Below are 24715 nucleotides of genomic sequence, written 5' to 3' on the forward strand. Positions count from 1 at the left end.
GGGTAATCTTCAACATTATCATACCGAACATGCAAGAGCCTCACCGTAAAAAAAGGTAATATACCAGTATGTGGAGGGTAATATAACCACAGAGATTATTACGTAAGAGACCCATAATTGACTCTCCCCTGAGTTTCACATACTGAGGAAGTCAGCAAATTGGTTTCAATTTCACTTTTCAATTAATGTATGAGTCCAGTGTCTTTTCGACACAATCAGCAAAATAGTTTTCTCTGAGTCAAACACAGAGTATGCGGAACAGAAGTTCCCCTGAGAACCATGTCTGGAATACACAGAGGCAGTGGGCCATTCTTGTTCTATCATCACCAAGGCTCCTGAGAATACACACTCCAGAGAGTATTGACATCAAGACCACTGTAGTTTGTTGATCACAACATCACTAGAAAACAACAGTGCCTAGAGCAGCCACAGACCTTGGAGAGCGAGATGTAAGCGCGTGAAATGATCTAAAACGTTTGTCGTCTCCACGCCAGTCATGTTCATCAGCCACACATCCAAAAAGGCAAGGAACCAATCCTCACTATTATCATCACCACCGCCATCATCAACACTATTAGATGTCCTTCACATTTGCATTGATAGTCAACTCATTATTAGCATACATATAAACAATCTAATTGATATTCTACTTTCTTAGTAAATGTAATATTAGGTGTATGACTGGATATACAATTGATCCCAAACTCTACAGGGACGTACATAACGAATTATGTAGAATGCAGTATGCGTTGCTGTTGATCTCTGGTGTCTACCCACACTCTCTTGTGAATTCCCTCCGCATATACTTGTCCCTGAATGATGCATGAACCGAGCATATGCAATGTATACAAAGCCAGTGGGTCTGCCTGTGTCTGTACTCTGTTTTGTTGATGGGCCCAGAGCAGTTAGTTCCCATGGCTGTCAGGTGGAACAGGCAGGTTAAATAGGTCAAAGGCTTTTGAGTGAAAGGGACACAAGAGACCATTACAGGGCAACTGAACTGAAAATGAAACAATTTGCCATGTAACAGGCCACATGGCAAAGCCTGACTAATGAAAAAAAAAGAAAATGTAATTCATGGCAGTTTCGTTTTTTGCATGCTGCTGTATAAAGGATGACTTAGTATTATTACGACTTTCAACAGCCGTAGGTGAAAAATGTGTGTCATGTCTCAGGCAAGGTTACCTGCTAATCACGTGAATAACGTTAATCGAATAGATTAAGGGGAAAGAAGCCAAATCTATTTGGCCTTTCTGTGAAACTGCTCTTCCACTTACTTGTTCATTTCTAAAAGACACTGCTTGACAAACAATTAGCTATACACTAGCCGGTGAAGATCGGGATTTGCTCGCTTAGTCACGTCAATGAGACAGGATTTGAAAGGATGCTTCGTGAGATTGTACCCATGAGTGTCACATTTCCAGAGCACAGACTCGCCCAGCCAGGATGGATGATCCAGCATCAACATGCATGGCATCTATTATTTCATTGTATCTCAAATCTATTAAAATGACAAGACTGGTTTCCCCGCCATACATAGCACTTTACAACAGCATCTAGTTTGAAATGTCTTCTACATCCCTTAGGGAGATAACATATATCGCATTTTGTCCAGTACTTAGCGCAGTCATTTCTCAGGGGAAAATTCCACACACATTACTGCGCTAAGCTAGCTAATATATGCTAACTAACCTTAGGGGGATATTAACTCTGCATTCTTAAAGGTTAGGCATTAACTCAGAATGGTTGGAACCAGAGACAACATGCAACCTTTAGAAGGAGAGGCAGATGCTTACAGTCATCCACCATACCCTTCCACAATGCCCTAGCAAAACCAACAATGCTCACTATTGTCCCTAGAGGCCCATTTCCACGTCATCTCCCGATGTCCCCAGACATGGATGTACGTCGAATACTGACTAGTCCTGTGCTAGTGGTTGATGGTGCTGGTCAAAGTTAAATGGAATGGGGGGTGTGGTATATTGTATATCTTAACTGTATGCCCACATTCAGATATAGATCTCTCTGTTCAATATCACTTACCCTTCCATTTCATGACCAGTTGTCTGGGACAGGGATGTTGTCTCGATGTGCCAAATAGTAGGCAAGTTCTCTGCATTTGAGGCTACTAAGCCCATTAAACTGGCCCGCGAGATGATTGATGTGTTTAGCAAGCTCAGACTCCGTGTCATCAGGGTAAGACTTGTGTGTCTCTGCTACTCTGCCAGAGCCTCTCTTTCGGACAGGTTCATGTTTGTTTTCTTCCTTGTCAATGTACCGCTTCAGTGTCATTCAGTCCATGTCTTCATCCATTACTGCTGCTCAAATGGACTTCTTCCCTTCTCTCACTTCCTTGGCTACTCTCTCAAGAACCTGTTTTAAGTGTGTATACACACACGGTGCACAATACTATCTGCTCTGTAACAATAAAAATGCACTTGAGTTTATATGCATGACACATTGCTAAAATACTATGCGTATTAGACATAAAACTGAGAAAACATATTCATTATTTGTATGGGGTATGGTGGACATTGGCTCAACTTACCCCATGACCATAACCTCAACTTACCCCAAGACAAACATTTTGACTACTTTAGCCCACAGAGCTAGAAATATGCACTTTCATACTAGGTTTAGGACATCATACTGTAGCTTATATTGTACATAACTGATGTACAAAACAATCTTATAACGATCTACTTTGGTTTAGATACAAGCATCATGAAACCTAGGAGACACTGGGGTAAATTAAGCCATTTTCTATATTTGGCATCACCCCATCAAGGGAAATATAGTATTATTTCTAAGAAAGATATCTACATATACACTGAGTGTATAAAACATTAAGAACACCTGCTCTTTTCATGACATAGACTGACCAGGTGAATCCAGGTGAAAGCTCTGATCCCATATGTATATAAATTGTTAAATCCAGTTCAATCAGTGTAGATGAAGGGGAGGAGACAGGTTAAAGACGGATTTATAAGCCTCGAGACAATTGAGACATTGTGTATGTGTGCCATTCAGATTGTGAATGGATTTAAGTGCCTTTGAACGAGGTATGGTAGTAGGTGCCAGGCACACCCGTTTCAGTGTGTCAAGAACTGCAATGCAGCTGGGTTTTTCACACTCAACAGTTTCCCGTGTGTATCAAGAATGATACACCATCCAAAGGACATTCAACCACCTTGACACAACTGTGGGAAGCATTGGAGTCAACATGGGCCAGCATCCCTGTGGAACGCGTCCATGTCCCGATGAATTGAGGCAGTTCTCAGAGCAAAAGGGGATGCAACTCAATATTAGGAAGGCTGTCCTAATGTTTTGTACACTCAGTCTATTTCAGGATGTTCTGTATCCCTGGAAATAATCAGTTACAGTTTTGAAAACATAGCTTGTCCAAAGAAATTAACATCACAGTTTTGAATACATAGCTTGTCAAGGGACAAAGTGGTCTCTTGGCACAACTTAGCCCGGGTATGGGGTAAATTGAGCCAATGGGACAGGGTAAGTTGAGGCGCCTCCAAATTTCTGTACTGAAAGAAATATTATCCCTATCTTTTTAAAACCATGTCTATCGTGATTTCCGAAAAACACTTCAAAACAATCACAATCACTTTTTGTATTTGAATCATTTTAAGCATAGTTTAACACATGCTTAACACCTAACAAATGCTTTGTAACAATTTGTAATTTTTTAAACATAGGCCAGGCCCTGGTGTTACCTCATATATCCCAGCGATGAGGCCTTGCATTACACCTGGGTAGAAAACACCTCAATTTGCTCAACTTGCTATTGGCTCAACAATTGGCTCAACTTTACCTCATGGCCAATGGCTCGATTTATCCTAAGACAAACATTTTGACTATATTAGTCCACACAGCTACAAGGATGCACTATCATGCTAGATTTAGGACCTTATATTGAAAATGATAAAGAACCCAAATGATGTATAGAACAATCTGTAAATTACCTACTTTGGTTTAGATACCAGAATCATGGAACCTCTAACACAAAATATTCATTTGATTTGGTTTCTTCCTTTACCGACTGCATGAAATGATGACCTCTTCCTAAATACTTGGTGACATGATTCATGTTTTGTATGGTTGCTTAGAAACAATGGGTGGCTCAATTAACCCTTTGGTTCAACTTAACCCACTCTCCCCTTTCAGCTTCATGTGTCATCTCAGGAACACTCAGACTACAATATTTTAAACTTATTGCAATAAATGTGTCCAACTATGCCAACATAAACACGCCTTGGGTAAACTTTTCTCCACGTTGTATCTCTCAATCACTTAATCATACAGTATAGTAATCCTTTGATACAGCACAGTCTGTTCTTCACAGTTTTCTACAGATATGTCTGTGATATCTTGATCTCCACAGCTGCCATGAATCGACTGTGCTGAGTTTCAAAATGGAGGGCTTTGCATTCTGAGCACCTTCTCCAGCAATCAATAAGCTCCTCTTGACCTTTGTCTACATCAATAATGGTATTTCTGATTTTTGGAATAGGAGAAGAAGTTTGTCTCATCCTCAACACAGAGTATTTCTTTCCCTGAGGACTCTGTTGGCATAGTCTTTCCCAATAAAATGGCTCATTCAACAGTAATATTACTCAACTAGGAAGGAAAGAAAGAAAGAAAGAAAGAAAGAAAGAAAGAAAGAAAGAAAGAAAGAAAGAAAGAAAGAAAGAAAGAAAGAAAGAAAGAAAGAAAGAAAGAAAGAAAGAAAGCGAGAAAGCGAGAAAGCGAGAAATAGAGAAAGAAACGAGTTTAAATGTAGGAAAACACTGCAGTAGATTCTATCATGAAAAAATATTAACTAGCTGCATGGAGTTGAAGTTGCTCTATTTCATTTGTATTATGTGTGTGTTTATCTCTGAATCATATGAACCCCAAGCAACATTAGGTGCATGACCTTCCCTCCAACCTAACGGACACTGCCTCTCCAAATAGCAGGTTGTTAATGTTAGGACACTTTCTCACGCACCAGGCCAGGCCTGACGCCAAGGATTTACTTCGCCCAGCCTCACATCTAACCTTTTCTCTCCTCCCAGGGCTCTGGATGGAAGAACATCCAGGAGCAGAAGACCTTTTCGGGGAATGTGCATTCAAACACAGGCCCATTATATACCTGGCACACTGGATCAACATACGTTACGTGACTCAGTAACCATGGCGAATTCAAACCAGAGGACAGACGGCACCTGGGGCCTTTGTTCCACAGACCAAGCACACCCCCACGGAGCTCCCTTCCCTGGCTCTAATGAGTTAATGTTGTCCGAGGAAGGTAGAGGAGCTGCTAAAGACATGGTGCTGCTGGAGTACAGTGGAGGAGGGTGGGAGAGGATGAGTTGTCGGTAGACTTAAAAAAAACGTCACCCTCACTCAGCCTCTTGTTAAAAGGGGTCCATTAGGAAACACTACTGTCCCATCCCCTCCTTCCAGTCCACTATGTGGGCTTCTCTGGGGAAGTAGTGAGGCTTATGCATTCAACCAACTATGTGGCCTGAATCTAAACAGAAGAAGAACCCATCCGTATCCCATCTATGGTTTTAAGAGGAGCTAAAAGCTTGGGGGAGCTGAGATAAAAGAGGAGTCACCACAGAGTAGTGATGGGGGGAAAATGTATACATTTACACATTGCGGTACTATTTCTGACAATATTATACTGATCATTTGACTCAAAGTATTGATTTAAAAAATATATAATTTAAAAAATGTAAAAAACTTTTTGGAAGAGCACAATCCCTCTCCTATTTCTACTTCCGGCTTTGTGGATTAGTGCAACGTGATAATAGTCGCTGAGCATATTTGTTGAAAGCATTAAAGGTCAAATCATTATCTAAAACAATAATCCAGGTGGAGATTAAACATGCAGACGCATAACAAAGGCCAACGTCTTGTCATCACATAGGGGTCGTCCACATTGCCACAGGCAGCTGCTTGCCATGACGTAACCTTCAGTTCATGGTGTGTTGGCCACTCGCTTTGTGGCGACACAGTGAAAAGCACTGTTTAATCTGGATGAAGGCATGCAGGAGTCCGAGCCAGACAAATCTAAATGCGGAGGGCACTAGACCAGTGATCTATGTGTTTACTCTCTCTGGCTTTCCTTCTGACATCATGCAAATGCATGCTAATATGGATGACAGGGGCAACTTTCACAAGTAACATCTTGTAAATCATACATCTTGTTTTATACAATAAACCCAACTGGAATTACAGTTGGTGTGGGGGATGACTATGACGACAACAGTTTAAACTAAAGCCTATGGGTATTTGTGCCGAAAACAGTCAATTGTGTGCTCTTAACCTCGTATCACGATGAGTCCCATTACCACTGGGAAACACCATTTCAACAACCAGTAGAGTTGAAATGTACCTGAGCAAAGCTAGACCTTTTGCGTGTGTCTCCTACTTCATCACAAATGCAGTCGTTGTACGCAAACTCAGCAGTAATCTAAATACATGCATTAATAATATTATTTATATTTGTTATAATAATAGCAGTTTCAGTGTCATGTAAAAAAAAAAGGCCTTTATTGGTCTACGACAATGGAGGCGTATGTTTTCTCGTAACACGTGTCAAATCTGAGAAATGACAACACAACTGAGAACACACTAATAGCAGAGATTAGCAGAGATGATGATATGACTGGAAGCATAACCACAGGATTTTTATCCAAAACATACCCAAGGGTTTGGTGGAGGGACCTTTCCTCTCAGTCAAAGCCTGGAAAACCTGTCACCCTTTACATTGATGTGCAGTTCTGACTAAGTAGCACTAGGGGATGCTCTTGCATGAAGCAAAACTTCTCTCCAGCAGTATGCACTTCGTAAATTCCTTGAAACATTAGTATTTCCATGCTACCACTACATGTAAACACATTACAAAGACTCAAACCACCTTGTTCACTCTTCTCAAACACAGGTAAGTGACATGTCAACCAACCTCTTGTGTTCATCCCATAAGGCAGGAGCTTCCATAATCAACTGACATAAATTGAAATTCAGGTTACAACCTGAAACATGTTTTTAGGAAACATTCACAGTTGTGAAACTCTGTTATGGGTGGATTAGCAACAACATTGTAGGCCTATAGGTGTGAATTTAAAAACGTCGATAGTCATAGTAAAATGGGTTGTTGCCATTGAGATGACTTCTGAAGGTTTTTGGATTGTTCCTACCCTATTATGCAAGCAATCACCGTAGGTGTATTGACAATATCCAGCAGATCAATGCAGCTGTGAGAAGACGAAATATTTTTGATAGCATCGGTTAGACTGGTAGCCTATTCCGTGCAGTGCGCGGGGGGGGGTTCCTTAGGGAAAGACCGTGCGTGGAATATCAGAGCAATACTCACAAATCATTAGGAGAGGGTGATAATCGAGTACTTACCATATTGACTTCAGATACCATGTCTATGCTGGCTATGTCTATATTCATCCCCACTCCCACAGGGGGACCTGCAACAAATCAACAAAACGGACCGTAATGTTAACCATTTCATTATTTTGGGGGGTTTATAAAAGGAATACCATAAACCACAAATGTGTGATAACACTTTAAATTATAGCAACTGCGTGCCATCAACACTCGAGAGCAATCATTCATTGACTTGCTGTCAGCCAGATAACACGAAACAATATGGGCATTTAAAAAAACAAACAGATGGTGCCTTTGATGTCCATCGCAAAACACCGTGCATGGTGTTTATTGCGTCTAAGTGCTTCCGAGGAAATTGAAAGTGTGTACCTATGTCGACCGCTTTTACACCTGAATAGAGAGATGAGCGCGTTCGTAAGGTAGCCTCGGCAAGACACAAATCGCCGACATAACACTGGGTTGGGGAATTGAAAATCACGTTTCATGACACTACAGTCAAAATGTGTATCGTCGATTGAGCCTACAATGTAAAATACCCTTCTGGTATTGTGTTATAAAGTGTTCCTAATCCGTGTCGTTTAGCACATGTGGAACGAGGTGGCTAAATGTATCTATAGGCTACCTGGACAACCGGTGGGTAAACTATGTGCGTTTAACTTTTATAAAATAAGAAGGGATTTGCGCGATCCACCCAATTAGAGCAACAACTGGGTGTTATAGGGCTGACAACAGAAACGTCAATTAGAGTTTGTATTAAATTATTTCAATTACCTCCGAAATCCGGCCTCAAGCGAATGTCATATCCTTTCAACAGTCTATCCACAGTTTCTTTTACGATTGACATATTGCTAGGGTCATTGACACTAGAGAAAGAGAAGGAATACATTGTTATATTTACAGGCTTCTGAAGGCATTATTTAACTGTTTTCTACAGTTTTTCTACAGTACAGTGTAAAGCACAGCCATACAAAGTGAAGAGCATCTAAACTTGACCACTTACCTTTGCGCACAGACCACGGCCACTATTACAGGAAAGGTCCAAAGCCCAAAGCAGCTCATTTTTCTTATTCTCAACACCGCCATAGTTTTGATATGATTTTGGATTTCAGTGAAGACAGACGAGATCCAACTTATTCTGGCCAGTGCAGTAATTCCAGTGTGGGACGCATGCGCATTTCTTACCACAACATCAAGAAGCAGTGGCTGCTGATGCTGGTGGTAGAGCAATTTCCCTGCCAGAGAAAATGTTTTAATGGGCAAGCGAAGCCTACAAGTTAGTTAGAGCAAACGGATGGATCTCACGCGCCCTTCATGATTTTCTAAAACGTGTGAAACAAACGTAATATAGATAACACTTTACGTTCTTATTTTCCGTTCATATCGATGTTTTATTCCACTTAGAAGGGATGTTTAAAAACTACAACATTGGCAATTAAGATGAGGTGTTGCATCGGCTACTTTATCTAACATCAATGTATGCTTCAACAGATTTGTGGTTTGTTGCATGCTTCGACAGAACATTGGGAGGGACAACTATTTAACAGTGTGTGTGTGTGTGTGTGTGTGTGTGTGAGTGTGTGTACATAATATGCGCGCACTCTGAGCTGTAGCTACACACGTTCTCTTATCCTTCGCCTCACGTTTTCTCTCTTTCACGGGCGAGAGAGAGCTACAGCTCAGAGTGCGCGTGATCCAAGATGTTTTGAGGCGCAGAATGATGAGCAGTAATAGGTAATAATCGGATTATTTGTTAGTGGTGTGTTTAGAGGGGCAGGGCAGCGACGGAACATATGATTCGTTCCTTTGGAATTGATCAATATACAGAATATGTAGGCCTAGATTGAAATCATTCGAACACAACATGTATAGGCTATATAAACCTATAATGTCAGAGCATTCGTGAAATAGTCAACGCCAGTTTGGAATTAGAAATTGGGCTACCCATGCGCTGGGCTGGATGTGCTCGCTCGCTTGCGCTCTCGCTCTCTTTCAAGGTGGGATGCTCCTCAAAGTTTTTATGACATGACTCAACTTCCCAATCAATTTCACCCATTGCACCTCTCCTACTGGTTCGGGTTTTTGACGCAAACTTGCAAAGGCGTGTTCAAATTGGTTTCATTACCACTCGCTGTTGCTCTTGCGTCAATAATGCGCCTCGAGGCCGATAGAATACATGAACAATAGCAAGTACGCTATACATTTCAAATCAAGCGCTACCCACTCCTGAAACTGACATATGCCACTTTGTAAAAGTGGACAAGAGTTGGTGGAATACAAATGCAATGGCGCACGGCACTGGGCAGAGAGCGCACGAGACCCCTGGACAAAAGTCACAATTAATCAGCATCCCTCTCATCTGTCATTCCTTAACAACCCAGAATTAAGATGTGTATCATTGAGATACACATAATAATTTTGCACGCCGAATTTTTCAGTTTTGATTTGTTAAAAAAGTTTGAAATATCCAATAAATGTCGTTCCACTTCATGATTGTGTCCCACTTGTTGTTGATTCTTCACAAAAAAATACAGTTTTATATCTTTATGTTTGAAGCCTGAAATGTGGCAAAAGGTCGCAAAGTTCAAGGGGGCCGAATACTTTCGCAAGGCACTGTACTAGCTGCCACATGTGTAGACCTACATCAACATGATATTAGTGGACATTATTGGACAATTGAATGTTGAAGTCCCCTCTTGGGGTATATTTTGTTTCATATCGGTTTACTTGTAGCCTGGTTACTTGATTTGCTATGCATGATATTATGTTTTTGGAAAGTAGCTGAATAACCCAGCTATTCTGAGATTGTAATTAGACCATGTAGAGAGAGAGAGAGAAACTCTGCCATCAGTTAGACTAATAACCATCAGAACATCTGTCATTAAAACCATAGGCCTCAGTGGACAAACTTGTAAATAAACAACAAGGTCAAGTTCAAAAGCTTTATTGTCCATTTGCTAAAAAACTGACATGTGTATTTGGCTTCCATCATGGTTTACATCAGATACATAAAAACACACACGCACAATACAATAAAAATGGTTTGTTAAATTGTCACTAGTTAATTCATTCACTCATCTGTCGTTTGTTATCCATCATGAATGCACATAAACCCCTGTCTCAGCCACTACCCCTTCTAATAATTGTTAATTTGCTCTACACTTCTTAATAACAGCTCTAGTATTCAACACTTGATCATGTTGCTTTCAGAGAGTTCAGAGAGTGTTTCCTCTCCAAGGTCAAACAGACTTCCTCTCAGCACTAAGACTGAAGAGTATAGGTTTACAAGTGACTGACAGGTTACTGACTCTTCATAATCAAACACTAGTCATATTTTCTCCCCCATGTCCAGTCAAACTGCATCACACCATGTATTGGAATATAGCGTTTTTGGCTGTGTTTAAGTACAGGGTTTGTTTGCTGGCATGAAGGGTATTGATGGAGAGAGAGGCCAGTCTAGCCTGTTTGTGCAGAGAGCCTGTGGACACAGATAGCACAACACAGCGTATCATCTGCCACTACTTTGGGTCGCACTGTTACCACAAGCAAGGAAAAAGAGGAAGAAAGTAAACATTAGCAGACCTCTCACAATGGTACACACTCTGTGATGTGCTATGTTTGCCGGTTAAACTAATACACTGGAAAGGTCAAAGCTCAAATACTGAATACTGAAATGCTGTACATTAGTCGTAAAAAATAATGTACAGACACATTCCCGGACTCATTTCAAAATGATAAATACTAAAGTTACATGATGTTGGAGTTCTTCTTTTTACTTCAGTGTTGACAAGTATTGCAATCTCCTTACTGAAGTCAATGTTATTTTTGTTGTCTCTGGTGTCTGATTTAATATTACGTTTCAGATGAAAGGAAACATATACCGATGTAGGATCTTCATTTGAGACAGTTTTTGGCTACCGTACAGCTGGAAAATAAGCCTGCAGCAACAGGAAATTGGAATTATTATGTGGATTATAATTATTATTAATGGACATTGTTATAGGTGTTGATGCATTTTTTGTAAGTGAAAATCACATTTAAAATGTCTAAGTGTAAATTACAAATTTCAGAAGCCTTTTTAAATCTCTAAATACGCTACAAGTTTTCCATTTCCTGCATTGCAGGAAAGTTCTCCTGCAACAGGGTGATCAAATTATGATTCAACATCTGCATAATAGAGAAATAGCTTGGGCAGGACACTGAGTGCATCCCTCAGTGTACTCAAAGCAAAATTACACGCACGTACACACATGCACTACGTACGCACGCACACATAACACACACACATATTGTGTCCATGTACACACACATAGTGTTGCCTCTATACCTAGCCTGTGTTGCCTCTATACCTAGCCTGTGTTGCCTAACTACAACAATATTATTTCTTAGGAACTGCTATTTAATTACTGTTTATCAGTATAGGTTGTTACACAATGGAACATGGACTGTGTGTTTACAGATCCACTTGCTGAAGTTAATTCCATGTGTTGTATATTGAATCAAATGTTATGTAAGTACATTGCTGTGGCAAAGGATACACTTGTAATTATGATGTACCTACTCAGGAGCAAGCAACTTATTGTAAATTGGAGCACAATAGGTTTAATCTTTTTAATTATTAGCTAGCTATAAAATTACAATAGCATTCTTTGCAGGCTATTCATTCTAACCAGGGGTGTATTCACGCACGCACACACACACACACACACACACACACACACACAGTAGCCTACATAAAGTGTAATACATGAAAACAACATCATCACATGATTATTGAAAGCAGTATCCATATGTGTGGACAGACTGGATTATTTTTGATAAACCTAATGTGGGGAGTTTGCACCTGGTCACAGATCTGTGTATAGACCCCCTGTGGACGTCTGACATGGCCAGGTACCAAAGTGAGATGGCGACGTGGCAGGATGCCGGGGTGGCACATTGAAGCTAGATGGGACTCATATCTTTTGAGGAATAGTTTTTCAAAAACCCATCTTTTGGATTATAATTTTGATGTTTGGTGTATATACCTGTAGTACGTACAGTGCGTCATGTATCAAAATTGCAATCACATTGTTTTCCACCTCAATGAACGGTTTTTGTGTATTTAACATGCAGTGAAATGATGACTGCACTTACAGTGTTGAGTAGCCCTTTCTTGCCGTCAAGGACCAAAAACGCCCCCTTTGGCTACTTGGGTGTAATGTTATTAATATTTTTCTGAAATTCAAAATGAATATATATATATACACATGTGTGTGTATAGATATATTATATCTATATATTTTCTGATGACAATTGGGTTGTTTCTATGTCAAACACTTTTTGTTATATTTCAGTCGTCTGTGGTGTGTATATAAAGTGTAATATTGGGAGGCAATCTCAAAATGGAATACATTTCAACTCTATATCTGACATGGGACAGGGGTTTTCTTTTTTGTTGTTGTCCATAACCATGTGTGTGAGGTATATACTTTTGTTTCAAATTATATTCGTTTAAGACTACCAAGAATCACTCTGTGTGACCTTGATTTAGCCCTTTGAAGTAAAAGGTTAAATGGAGGATCACAATTAAACGGCCCTAAAAGGTACATTTTAATGATGCCTCTCTTGACAAGATGTTTCGTCAAAGGAGTCTTATAGTGATGAAATCAAAGAGCTTTGCCAATTAAAACAGATAATCAAAGCATAAAAACTCAAAAAGGACATCTGGTACTCGAAGGACCGATCATAGCTGACTCATTGAACAAAGTCGGATTTCCAAAGCAAGCTGTATTTCAACATGAACTTGATGTTTCTCAGAACTGTTTCTCATGCCAAAAGATACACGGCATAGAGTAGCATATACTGTATATACATTTACGTGCTGTTTCTAAAGTTGTTGTGAAACCATTTGAAGAACTTAAGTTATTGACGTCAAAAGTTTTTGATATCTATAATGTACATACAATACGTCATAGCTTCTCCAAAATGGAAATTATAACGCCAATCTTTACATTTGTTTATGTTCTTCAGCAGACATGTGGTTTCCCCACACTGTGACACCAGGTTGCTTTGGCTATGACTATCAACGGTTTCCTTGCCAATGCCAGGAGTGAGCTACGTTTTGAAACTGTAGATAACCAGTAAAAACAGAGACCATCAGCCATCCTCTATGCCTCATTAACTGCCACCAACAGGAGGAGGCGCCACCTGCTGTTTCTCAAGGTCACAACGCCCTTTACACGACATGACAATGGACACCATCGCCAAATCCGGGGTGAGTGTCTTGGGGTGAGTGTCAGCTTTCAGCCACAGTTGGGAAGAATATCCGAGCGACCTTGCCAAACAGTGCCTTTTGGTGTCTTGGCTTCAAATATGGAGATTCCAACGGAGTAACTGGAGCTCTTCCACCAGCAGACCTCCCACGTGAGACCTTCATGTCAACATCTGCTCCTCACTCCTCCTATGTCCCCTCTTTTGCCCCCATCTCTGCCCCCTCACAGAAGAGCCCTGCTAGGCTTACCTCAGAGCAACCACTGCCCACCCACACCACCTCTGCAGGCTCTCTGACTTTGACTTGACTCACTGAGTTTCTTTTTTTGTAACAGCGAGCCGTTACCATAGATACTGTATAATAAAGCAGAATTGCCACATCCACTGTTGGCGGTATGTTAAATATAACACAGCACTACAGAATTGCTTATTGCAGTATTAAACACATTTACTTTATACATTTGGAATAATATGTCATTGAATACAAACTTGGATTAAAAGTAGACATTGATCTCATCGAATTAGAGAAAGGATGTAATCTGGTGTTTACCCAGAGTTGATGTTAATAATTAAAGAGGTTATGCAGTAAACAGGGGATATAATTAGTATTGAAAGAGACTGACACTTAATGACAACAACATGTCCCAGATCAGCTGGCTGTAAAATAGGACATTCACTGGGTCACAAGCTGGTGTCTGTATTTTAGTGGAGGAGGGCCTGCTCCTCAGCCTGATCTTTTACTAGCTTTTTTTTATCATGAAATGCTTTGACTGCCGCTTAGTACACCACAGCATTAGCTAACCTTCTGCTGCTGTCCATGGTGCTGAAGTTTTAAGACCGCCTTACCTAGGTCTGGTAGGATTATGCCACTGTCCATAGAGCTGAAGTTTCAATTGCAGTTGGTTGCCTTATAAGGGTCTATTGGGAGTTGTGTTGCTGTCCATGCTGTTGAAATGTACACTACTAAAGTTGGTGGCGTGAATAAAGTTAACTTTTCTTCATTCCATGTCAATGCACAATTATGAACAATAACATTTAATTGCATAAATAATATGTGCTTTTTTCTGCTGGAGATGCTGAGTATGCCCAGAAGTTGTTATACTGACCAAAACAAAGTACCAAATGTTCTATTTTCCCAGGCAATTTGGTAAAGGTCTCTTTTACAAAGGTCAGAGAGTTAGAAAAAGGTTTATGTGAAGCAAATAACTGCAAGGCACTGAGAAAGCTGCTTGATTGAATTATAATACTTGAAAATGAAGAGTTATTTGCGAACACTCAGACGTCGTCAGAGGCTTAATCAAGTTTAGTTTGTCATCTCTGGAGTGACTCAGTTATGACACAAGTCATGTAAAATATTTGTATCTTAAAAAATGGAATGGAAAACCCTCCCTGTTGATGTGTGTCATATCCTGGCTCAAAATGTCTAAAGTGCAGAAATAAACATTGGTGGTGAGTGTAGTTAGCCCTCAAGTTACCCCTGTGCAATATGAAGTGCTTTGAGAGCTGTATAATGCACAATGTTAATGTAATCCATTATTATCATTATTAACATGTACGCAGTTCAACTCTTAAGATTCAAGTGATCTGTTCAACGATCCAGAGATACCTTTAATTCAAACACTGCATATTGAATGTAATGAACCAGAATGAATGCTTCCCAGAGTTGGATATGTTGTACCTGGACAATTAGCAATTAGGCTCCACTTGTGGGCCAAAATGCCTTTCAGCGGCACTATCTTTGACCATTTGGCACTTTATGACATAGATGATGCTCCAAAGAACAGCAAAGCTTAAAAATCACCATATCTATCTCTGCATCAGTGCACTCTGGGACACCATCATGGATTTGTGTGTGTGTGTGTCAGTCAGGGAGCACACCTCGGCCGCTTCAACAGAGATGTGATGGTCATGGTTCTACCTCTTCTTAATGATCTGTGGTTGAAGCCCCTGCTGTATTGCCTTCTGAACGGACCCCTATTTCCATAATGGATGGCACGGCTCATGTGATGAATAATGCTGTGCCCATTGCACGGTGCTTAAACCTCACTGCCATGGAGGTGGATTAGGGTAATGGCCCTGTGTCATTTCAATGGTGGCATTACATAGCATGCCAAGCAGATTCACACCAGTGAAATCTGAAATAAGCTCCCTTCCTAAAGGGCATCTTGGCTCAGAGCATGGCTTCCATTAATGCTAAATGAATCATATTACACAGTAATGTTTACTATAATGTTAATTCAACCACTGCCCTTGCTACCATCTTTTTTTTTACAGATGTTGTCATCCAGAGCAATTTACAGTAGTGAGTGCATAATCTTTCCTACTGCCAGCCCTCTATGGGACACAAACCCACAACCTTGACATTGGAAGCATCATGCTCTAACAACTGAGCTACACAGAACCGCAATCATTATCACTACCATCGCTATCAGTGCTTCTGCTGCTATCACCAGGGCTGACCATGTGACCTTCCTAGGGTCAAACTCAGGTCTCCTGTAGGCCACAACACTGTGTTAGCCCGTGGTGTACAAAACATTAGGAACACCTGCTCTTTCCATGACATCGAATGAATCCTGGTGAAGCTGTGTATGATCCCTTATTGATGTCACCTGTTAAATTCACTTCAATCAGTGTAGATGAAGGGGAGGAGACAAGTTAAAGAAGGATTGTTTAGTCTTGAGACAATAGAGATATGGATTGTGCATGTGTGCATTTCAGAATGTGAATGGCCATGACAAAGATTTAAGTGCCTTTGAACAGGGTATGGTGGTAGGTGCCAGGCGCAATAGTTTGAGTGTGTAAAGAATTGCAACACTGCTGGGTTTTCATGCTTTACAGTTTCTCATGTGCTTCAAGAATGGTCCACCACCCAAAGGACATCCAGCCAACTTGACACAACTGTGGGAATCATTGGAGTCAACATGGGCCAGCATCCCTGTGTAACGCTTTTGACACCTTGTAGTCCATACCCCGACAAATTGAGGCTGTTCTGAGGGCAAAGGGCGGTGCAACTCAATATTAGGAAGATGTTCCTAATGTTTTGTACACTCAGTGTATATTTTCATGACTATTCCCTTGACCGCCTACATTTAACACATTTTCTAAAATGTAGACAGAGCATTACCCACTGCACCACATCTTGAAGGAGATGAGGTGGGTGTACACTGTTCAAAGTGCATTTATAACATTATATAACGTACATATTGAGTACAATAACACTATGTTTGTGGTATATCATTGCATAAATCATTTATAACACTTTTCATGCTTTTTTTTTTTAGAAAACACATATCTCTGTTAGATAAATTATAAATATGGTGAATATGTTATACCCTTCATTTAAAGGATATGTAAAAGTTACAATTAAAAGTGGTCTGCCATGTTTTGTACTGACTAACACAGTAGAGGATAAGCACAAAATATGAATCAAATATTAACAGAAAATCAAAGTAGAGATTTGTGGCAGAGAACTTATTTGAACTAAATAGCATATAATATTTGACTCTGCAAAAAGCACTTTTCTCTCACATGTGTCTTTGCGCTGTATGAAATATTCCCCTATTTCCTATTTGAAATTAGATCCGTTGTTACTGTACTGGTCAGAATAAATGTGTCCATACAACTATGATTCTATCTAAGTGGTATAACACAAGTAATACTTTTTTTTGTAACAGTCAAATTTGAAATTTGGACAATGTCACTCCAGGTGAGCGAGAGTTGAGTGAGCCAGCAAACCTCCTACTCCTACTCCTGCCTTGCCACCACCACCACCACCATCCTAGGCTTTTCTGCTTTATTTGTATTTGTTAACACATGCTGACATGCAGAAGATTTGATCAAGCATAAACAGACTGAAAAGCTGTTTGAAATGTCCAAGGTCAACAGGCAATGAGTATTGATGCTTTATCTCCTCAACTTTGTTATGAATTAACATCTGTAGAATGCTCTCCACCACAAACATTTAAACCATCTCTGGTGTAATCTCTTGCAGCAGGACATTTGAGCCATTTCCAAATCTCCAAACCGGTCCTTGCTAATTCCCCGCCAAAACTATCAGTTGATTTCTTCCTTCTAATGTCCCATAATGCCTTATTCGATTATTTTCAATGCCCTCCGTCCCTGCTCTTCAGTCTCTTAAAACTCTTTAGTTTTTCAACTGAGCGAGTCAGATGAGGCGCAACCGCACTGGAGAAGAAGAGCAGGACTGGCGCAAATGCCCTCGCTTTTTACACTAAGCCGTGTGATCGGTGTTTTATAATGGTTTTAAATGATGGAATATGCAAATTATAACAGTTGACCAGGGCTTTTAGGCTGTGAAGTGTTTATGAGGCATGGCTTTCGTTTTCACTTTCTTTTTCCTGTCCTGGTGAGTACAAGTAACTATTCTTCTCCGACTTTACGCATGTTAGGATGTTGATCGATGTAAATTATGCAACTTTGATGCAGTAACAAGTTGCACCGAGTAGAATAAGGCGACAGATAATGAAGATGTACTTTGTTTACAGTGTGAGCAATGTTTGGGGAAATAATCCGAAATCGACCGAGATGGATGGGAATATCTATTTGGATAACATTACACGTATATTGGATAGATTACTAGATGGATATGACAACAGACTGCGACCTGGATTTGGAGGTACAGTAATGCATATTTTAGAATTCTAACAGGTTGTTTTTAAAGGTGTTAAATTCCAGTCTTCTCACTCAGTAGATAAAGTTGTACTTTCCACTGTGCTGAGGCACTTATGTTCTGGATATACCCTAATTGTTGGTCACTATCCGATCGTTGCAAGCTGCTTTTGGTGCACTTACTATAACTCAAATGTGTGCCCTCGAGTGTCCAGACAATTTATTTACCCACTTAGGGTGTCTTTCTCACATAGGGCCAATCCTACTAAGGGATGTTATTGTGCTGACTTGTGAGATATCGAACACTTCCACAGGTCTAGTAAATGTAAACTGGCAATGGGATATCATTAACAATAACAGCGTTTTTATCTTGTCGATATCTTACATGCTTCCTTTTGTTTTTAGATTTTACATGCTTCCTTTTGTTTTTAGATTGAAGAGTTATGTTTATTTGGCTTTGTCTTATGCCAAACCAACACTTATCTTTGTAGGTCCAGTTACCGAAGTCAAAACAGACATCTTTGTAACCAGCTTTGGTCCAGTGTCAGATGTTGAGATGGTATGTGGCCGCAGTACTACTTTATCCAGTCCATTTCTATAACACAAGACTCCAGAGTAATGGCAATTTATGGATATTTTAATACACACTTGTGTTATTGCAGACAGATAATTGCTTGTTGCTCTCAGTCCTAGAATGTCCCTCCACAGTCTCAAGTCATGTTCCTACCAGCCATATTATTCTGGCATTTGGGCAGAATGTCATTAGTGCAGCTTAGGGATTTTAATCTGGTTGACAATCTCTGCCAGTGAGGGTCCCGAGCCTGCTGATCGTTTTATTTCCTTTACCCACTATACCATGTGATACATTAGTAGCCATCCTACAGGCAGTATAGATAAGACCCTTCAAAGCAGTAAAGCCATCCATTTTGTCAAAAAGCATTCCCGGATTGAAAAAGCCATATCCATGGTTACCGTTTGGATCTTCAGTCATTTGTTTTCATGTAGAGGAGTTGAGAAATATGGATATGCACAGTAATTAAACAGATCACAAACAACACAGAGGGGATACTTTACAATATGACTCTTTTTTTCCACCAAAACACTATATATCCATTTTCTGAAATGTTGGTAAATTAACTTTTATTGTTTAATGAACTTATGAAAGAGATTGTTTTTTGTTTTTCCACTATCTAATCATGGCATGGGGTTGTTCAATGACAGACATGTATTTGTTTAAAATCTATCACTTGATGGTTTCATTTCAGAGACAAATAATCGTAGTTTTTTGCAAAACGCTATAGATATCTGCCTCACTCTCAGATAAATAAGTAGTACTGCTAGGTTTTACACGGTCAAATGTAACAAACAACTACATTTTGAATAAAGAACTGTACAAATCATAGATTTATATAAAATGAATCAATGCTGTAATATGAGATCTGTATGTAAAACAGTTACATATGACATTTTAGTAATTTAGCAGATGCTCTTATAAAAGTGACTAGTCCATTCATCTTAAAATAGATACTGTAGGTGAATACATATCACAGTCAAATATGCTGTATATGAACATCCCATTCCAGCTAAACAATGGATATATAGCGTTTGCAAAAAATGCAAATTTTAATGCACACCTCAAATCTATGAATTAAAAATCTGAGAACAGTCATATTTAAACACACGAAGGTATCCATAAGCAATCATTTCTGGAGAAAAAAAACACAAATGTGAAAAATATACTCCTCATTTGCATAAATGAAATAAGTTGACTTATTACTGGCAATTTGCTAAAAAATCAAATGAGGTCACTGATATGCTGTACGTACTGTACAGTATATGCCCTCACTTGCATACGAATTGATTGCTGATTTGATTTCCAAACCACCATGTTGTAGGAGTACACCATGGACGTATTTTTCCGTCAAACGTGGATTGACGAGAGGTTGAAATTCGAGGGCCCCATCGAGATTCTGCGGCTCAACAACCTCATGGTCAGCAAGATCTGGACGCCAGACACATTCTTCCGGAATGGCAAGAGGTCCATCTCTCACAACATGACCACTCCCAACAAGCTGTTCCGCATCATGCAGAACGGAACTATCCTCTACACCATGAGGTACTAATGAGTCACACAGCCATCCAGGTCCAGGATAGACCTACGTAGTACTCTGTGTTCTACTGGACAATCTGAGTCTCATTAGAACACATGTGTATGGTTGAGCTGTCTGTGCAATATACGCATACTTAACCAGGCGCATTTCTATGAGTATTGCTTTGTTTTGAAAATATGGTACTACCCCACTGTATGCTGGTGTGATTTAGTTATATATGATCATAGGTGAGCGTTACTACTGTACATACAGTGTGTCCAATACTCTTTGCCATTCCATTGCAGATTGACTATAAATGCCGAGTGTCCCATGCGACTGATGAACTTCCCCATGGACGGCCATGCCTGTCCTCTCAAGTTTGGTAGTTGTGAGTTGTCTTGATAACCCTTAGTCAGACAGATGGTTCCACCAGAAGAGCTGGTGATCACATACTGACTACAGAATCGTTTATTTCTGCTGTCCAGATGCCTACCCCATGAGTGAAATTGTGTACACATGGAAAAAAGGACCACTGTTCTCTGTGGAAGTACCAGAGGAGTCCTCCAGCTTGCTACAGTATGATCTAATAGGACAGACAGTGTCCAGTGAGAGGTTAAAATCCAACACAGGTAAGAATGTGTTCATTCACTCTATGCTTAAGTAATGCTTACAGAAATAGGCCTAAAAAGCTAACTAAGCTAACTAACTGTATGCATCCTGTATGCATATGGCTTTGCAGGATTCCAATCTAAAGACATTAGTACATTCTAAATGGAATTTTCATCTGAATCTTTGCTTTTTTTGGTACACATTCAATGTGGGGTATTTGACAGGTGCTACTGTATGCACGTACTGCATGCATGATGTCTCCCCCCGTGATGCTCACTGTCTGATCTGTTGTCTGTAACACAAATCAGTATTGTGCCCAGTGAATTTCTGATTTAACAATGTTGCCTGTTAGAAACTCTGCGCCACAGACATGAATTCCATTTGTTTCCTGACAGGTGAATATGTAATCATGACTGTTCACTTCCACCTTCAAAGGAAGATGGGCTTCTTCTTGATTCAGACATACATTCCCTGTATCATGACGGTGATCCTGGCTCAGGTCTCTTTTTGGATCAATAAGGAATCTGTTCCTGCTCGAACTGTATTTGGTAGGCCTCCTCCTGATCTCCACCTTTACTCCCTCCATGTCCTCACTGGGTTGGCCACCATGCTTACATGTTGCAAGGTTACCCCTGAAGGTCCCATTGTAAGTTGGAGTTCCTTTGGAGTGACACAACAGAGCCACTTTAACATAACAAAAGAACAAAGGTGGATTATACCCATTCACCACTCATTACATGATCCATTCCGTATCCTTTTATGTAGATTAGGTGAGGATATAGTATTTTAATGTTCTTTCTTGGCAGAACTTGGTAATGGTCTGCATTCTATGGAGTGCTTCACTTAGTGGAGTGGTGCTAGAGATAAAAGGCAGCACAGTCACATGGTAGCTCTCAGACCTTCTACCTCATTATATTTATTTCCTCCAAAGTGGTGGAGCCGAATTAATAGTAAATAACTCCTACTTTGAAATCAGTCATACCGAGAGGGTTGGGGGGGGTGATGCTGTTTACTTGGACTCGTTCCGAGGACTTGCAGATTCCGCTTGTTCCCATTACATCATGCGACACTTGTTTCAGCCTCTAGCCTCGGAAGCATGGAGCTCCTAAGTTTAATTTGCCATCCTTTCGATTTTCAATTTGAATTTCCTCAGTTACGTTTTCGCGAGCAAGGAGTAGTGGCTACTGGCCTTTGTAGATTATAGCTCTCTTTGGAAGCTCGTCAGCATTTTTGAAAATCCCACACAGAAGTGAAAAGATACCAATCATTAGTACATGTTCAAGTTGGGCCCCACGTGAAACACACATATGCGGAAAGTCATTAACCTCCCACATCCCACTGCTTTCATTTCACACAGTTGCGGGGGAGCGCTGTGAAGATATTGGAGTGTTTTTAGTGTGAACATGGTGTGTCCTTTAGGATGCTGTTGCATAAACATATTGGATTTTCCCCAAACCCAAGAATGACAGGCTTTATCTTCACGGTTTACACTGTTTGTTTTTGCGTTCCAAAATGCTACGATTAAGAGACTGTAAATTGCTTCTGTAAATCCAATGTATTTGAATGCTTTGGTGACACGACAACATGACAACCGTAATATGGGGCACAGCGAGAAGCCACACAAAAGAAAATGCTGGGTTGTTTGGATGACCCAACTGCTGGGTTGCAGGTATTGGGTCACTTAGTTGGGTTGTTTTCTATAAAAAGAGCAAGGTTGGGTTGTTGATAATATGTGGTATTGAGATATGACCCAGTGGGTCAGATCAGAAGACTGGAGGTGTGGCTTAGCAGTGGTGTGACTTTCAGGAATTTATTTTGGGCTACCCGTGAGAGTAAATGTCATTCCGGTTCATCTGTTCTGTTTTTGTTGTCATCAAATGTTAAGGTTGAACACTGACACATTTGTAGCTTTAATGAGGTTTACACAAGTGTTCCTTAAGACCCTATGGATTACATTAAAAAGACCCAGCTGCTGGGTCAACCCAGCATGAAAGTGAATAAAAACCCAAATTATGCTTAAATTAACCCATGTTGGGTAATCCAAACAACCCGAATGGCTGGGTTACAATAACCCAACGTGTGTTCTGTCCAATATTTACTCAGCGCTGGGTTACCAAATAACCAAAATAGGGTTGTTTTAAACCCAGCATTTTTGTGTGAGTGCAGTAGCTAAATAGGTTGTAGTAATGCACTGACAGGTGCAGAAGGAGAAAGAGAGAGATAGAGAGCTATGCAGAAGCACTCCATCAGGACTAAAGCACACAAGCCATTGTTGTTGTGACTCTGGAAGAGCTGAAAGTCCCCCGAGCTGAAGTCTCACAGACTTAATTGAGTGGGCCTAATTTGTACCTTGCTTTTAGCCTTTAAAAGCGCACAGATGCCTCAGGCTCCTCATTTCTTTCTCCTGTCTTTCTCCTTCATTTTCTTCCTCCTCCTCTTCTTCCCTCTCTCTCTCTTTCTCTGGCCTCCTCAGCTTTTTTTTTCCTGACACGATTTCTCCCATATCCCTCTTCCTCAGGGTGATCATTACCAAGTGTATGAGGTTGACAGGCAGTGTTGGCCATTGGTGTTTTTTTTATAGAGAGTTGGTACTATAGCTAACTTTATCAAGAGTTCTGTACTGGCTTTCAGTTCTGAAGCAGTGCTTAAATGCAGTGAAACATGATTACATCCACTTAAATGCTCTCTACATGTCCCCCCGAGCAAATGAACTGTGTAAATATGTCATTGTTAAGAGCATAGCAGGGCAGTGGCCAATGGACCTTTTTTTGTTGTTGACAGTTTTAGCTTAATGAAAACAATCTCTGCTAAATTATAGCTGTACCCTGTTAATGGACCAGTATAGAGCATGTCCCTTATGTGAATTAATAATGACTTGTAAGGGCCTCGATAGTGTGAGGCCAGCGATTCAAACTCACTTTGAATAAATGTGATGAGATTTATTACCATGGACACATATTGTATCCACGTATCTGTTTGTATTTGTGAATCTCCACAGTGTTATTCCTTGCTCAGCTCTCTGTTGCCACGTTAAATGCAACGGATTGAGGCACAACTGCTTTGCCTGTTTGTTGCTATTGTTGTTGTTATTGTCAACAAGATCCAATTTGTGAATAGAAATAAATGCAGCCAATCCATTTCCATAGTAGCCCTTCCTCAGATGAGGTGCCTGGCCATAATATTATTTAACACTCTCAATCAATGGCAACTTATTTGTATTCCCTTGAAACATAACTTGCAGTGAACCACTAGAAATAAGCAACTCCATTCTGACAAAGGTTGTACAGATTGAAATTCGCAATCAATTTATTTTGATATACAGGTTAAGTAGTTCATTAAAACTTTGGTAGTCTATGAATATGTTCAGTCTCTTCCCAATGTTATGAGGAGACAAGAGTGTGAATTCCTGCAAGTCTAGATAGTCCTGTCGGTGAAGTCACTTGGCATTCCAATGAACCTTATCCAATACCAGTAGAAAGTATTTCAGAAGACATTTATGCGTACTGTATAGCACAGTAAATTGCTTCATATAATCTGTGGACAGGACAGCCTTTCTACACTCTCTTCATTATCCAGGATTGGGACTGCTATTGCTCCTTTTCCCTGGTAAACTTGTTCCATGTAAGCCTTCATCAATTCATCTGTGTCCCATCCTTCTCATCATCATTTCTCTCCTGCTCCTCCAGGCCTGCTTTGCAGCTCAGTCATCCATTGTCTCCCTGAGATGAAACTACACT

General features: G+C 40.2%; 2 protein-coding genes across 4 annotated transcripts in view; one reads left to right on the forward strand and one right to left on the reverse strand.

Moving 5' to 3' along the window:
• Nucleotides 1–8799, reverse strand: part of LOC112258112 (gamma-aminobutyric acid receptor subunit beta-2) — an 86189-nt gene extending 77390 nt beyond the window's left edge. The window contains exons 1-3 of the mRNA XM_024432233.2: nucleotides 8402–8799; nucleotides 8173–8264; nucleotides 7414–7481 (exon numbers count right to left, since the gene is read on the reverse strand). Coding sequence (XP_024288001.1) covers nucleotides 7414–7481; nucleotides 8173–8264; nucleotides 8402–8484 — 243 coding nt within the window. The 5' untranslated portion in view covers nucleotides 8485–8799. The remainder of the gene's footprint in view (nucleotides 1–7413; nucleotides 7482–8172; nucleotides 8265–8401) is intronic.
• Nucleotides 8800–17782: 8983 nt separating this feature from the next.
• gabra6b (gamma-aminobutyric acid type A receptor subunit alpha6b) overlaps nucleotides 17783–24715 on the forward strand; it is a 37340-nt gene continuing 30407 nt past the window's right edge. For 2 of the 3 annotated variants that reach the window (XR_002954695.2, XM_024432235.2), the window contains exons 1-7: nucleotides 17783–18016; nucleotides 18156–18286; nucleotides 18771–18838; nucleotides 20175–20395; nucleotides 20675–20757; nucleotides 20855–20998; nucleotides 21374–21526. Coding sequence is in view for 2 of the 3 variants with exons in the window: in XM_024432235.2 (XP_024288003.1) it covers nucleotides 17982–18016; nucleotides 18156–18286; nucleotides 18771–18838; nucleotides 20175–20395; nucleotides 20675–20757; nucleotides 20855–20998; nucleotides 21374–21526 (835 nt within the window). In the remaining variant the exon portion in view is untranslated. The remainder of the gene's footprint in view (nucleotides 18017–18155; nucleotides 18287–18770; nucleotides 18839–20174; nucleotides 20396–20674; nucleotides 20758–20854; nucleotides 20999–21373; nucleotides 21527–24715) is intronic. The other variant, XM_024432236.2, reaches the window with a different exon arrangement.

The sequence above is a fragment of the Oncorhynchus tshawytscha genome, linkage group LG09 (assembly GCF_018296145.1).
Source record: "Oncorhynchus tshawytscha isolate Ot180627B linkage group LG09, Otsh_v2.0, whole genome shotgun sequence".
In the NCBI taxonomy this organism is placed as follows: domain Eukaryota; kingdom Metazoa; phylum Chordata; class Actinopteri; order Salmoniformes; family Salmonidae; genus Oncorhynchus; species Oncorhynchus tshawytscha.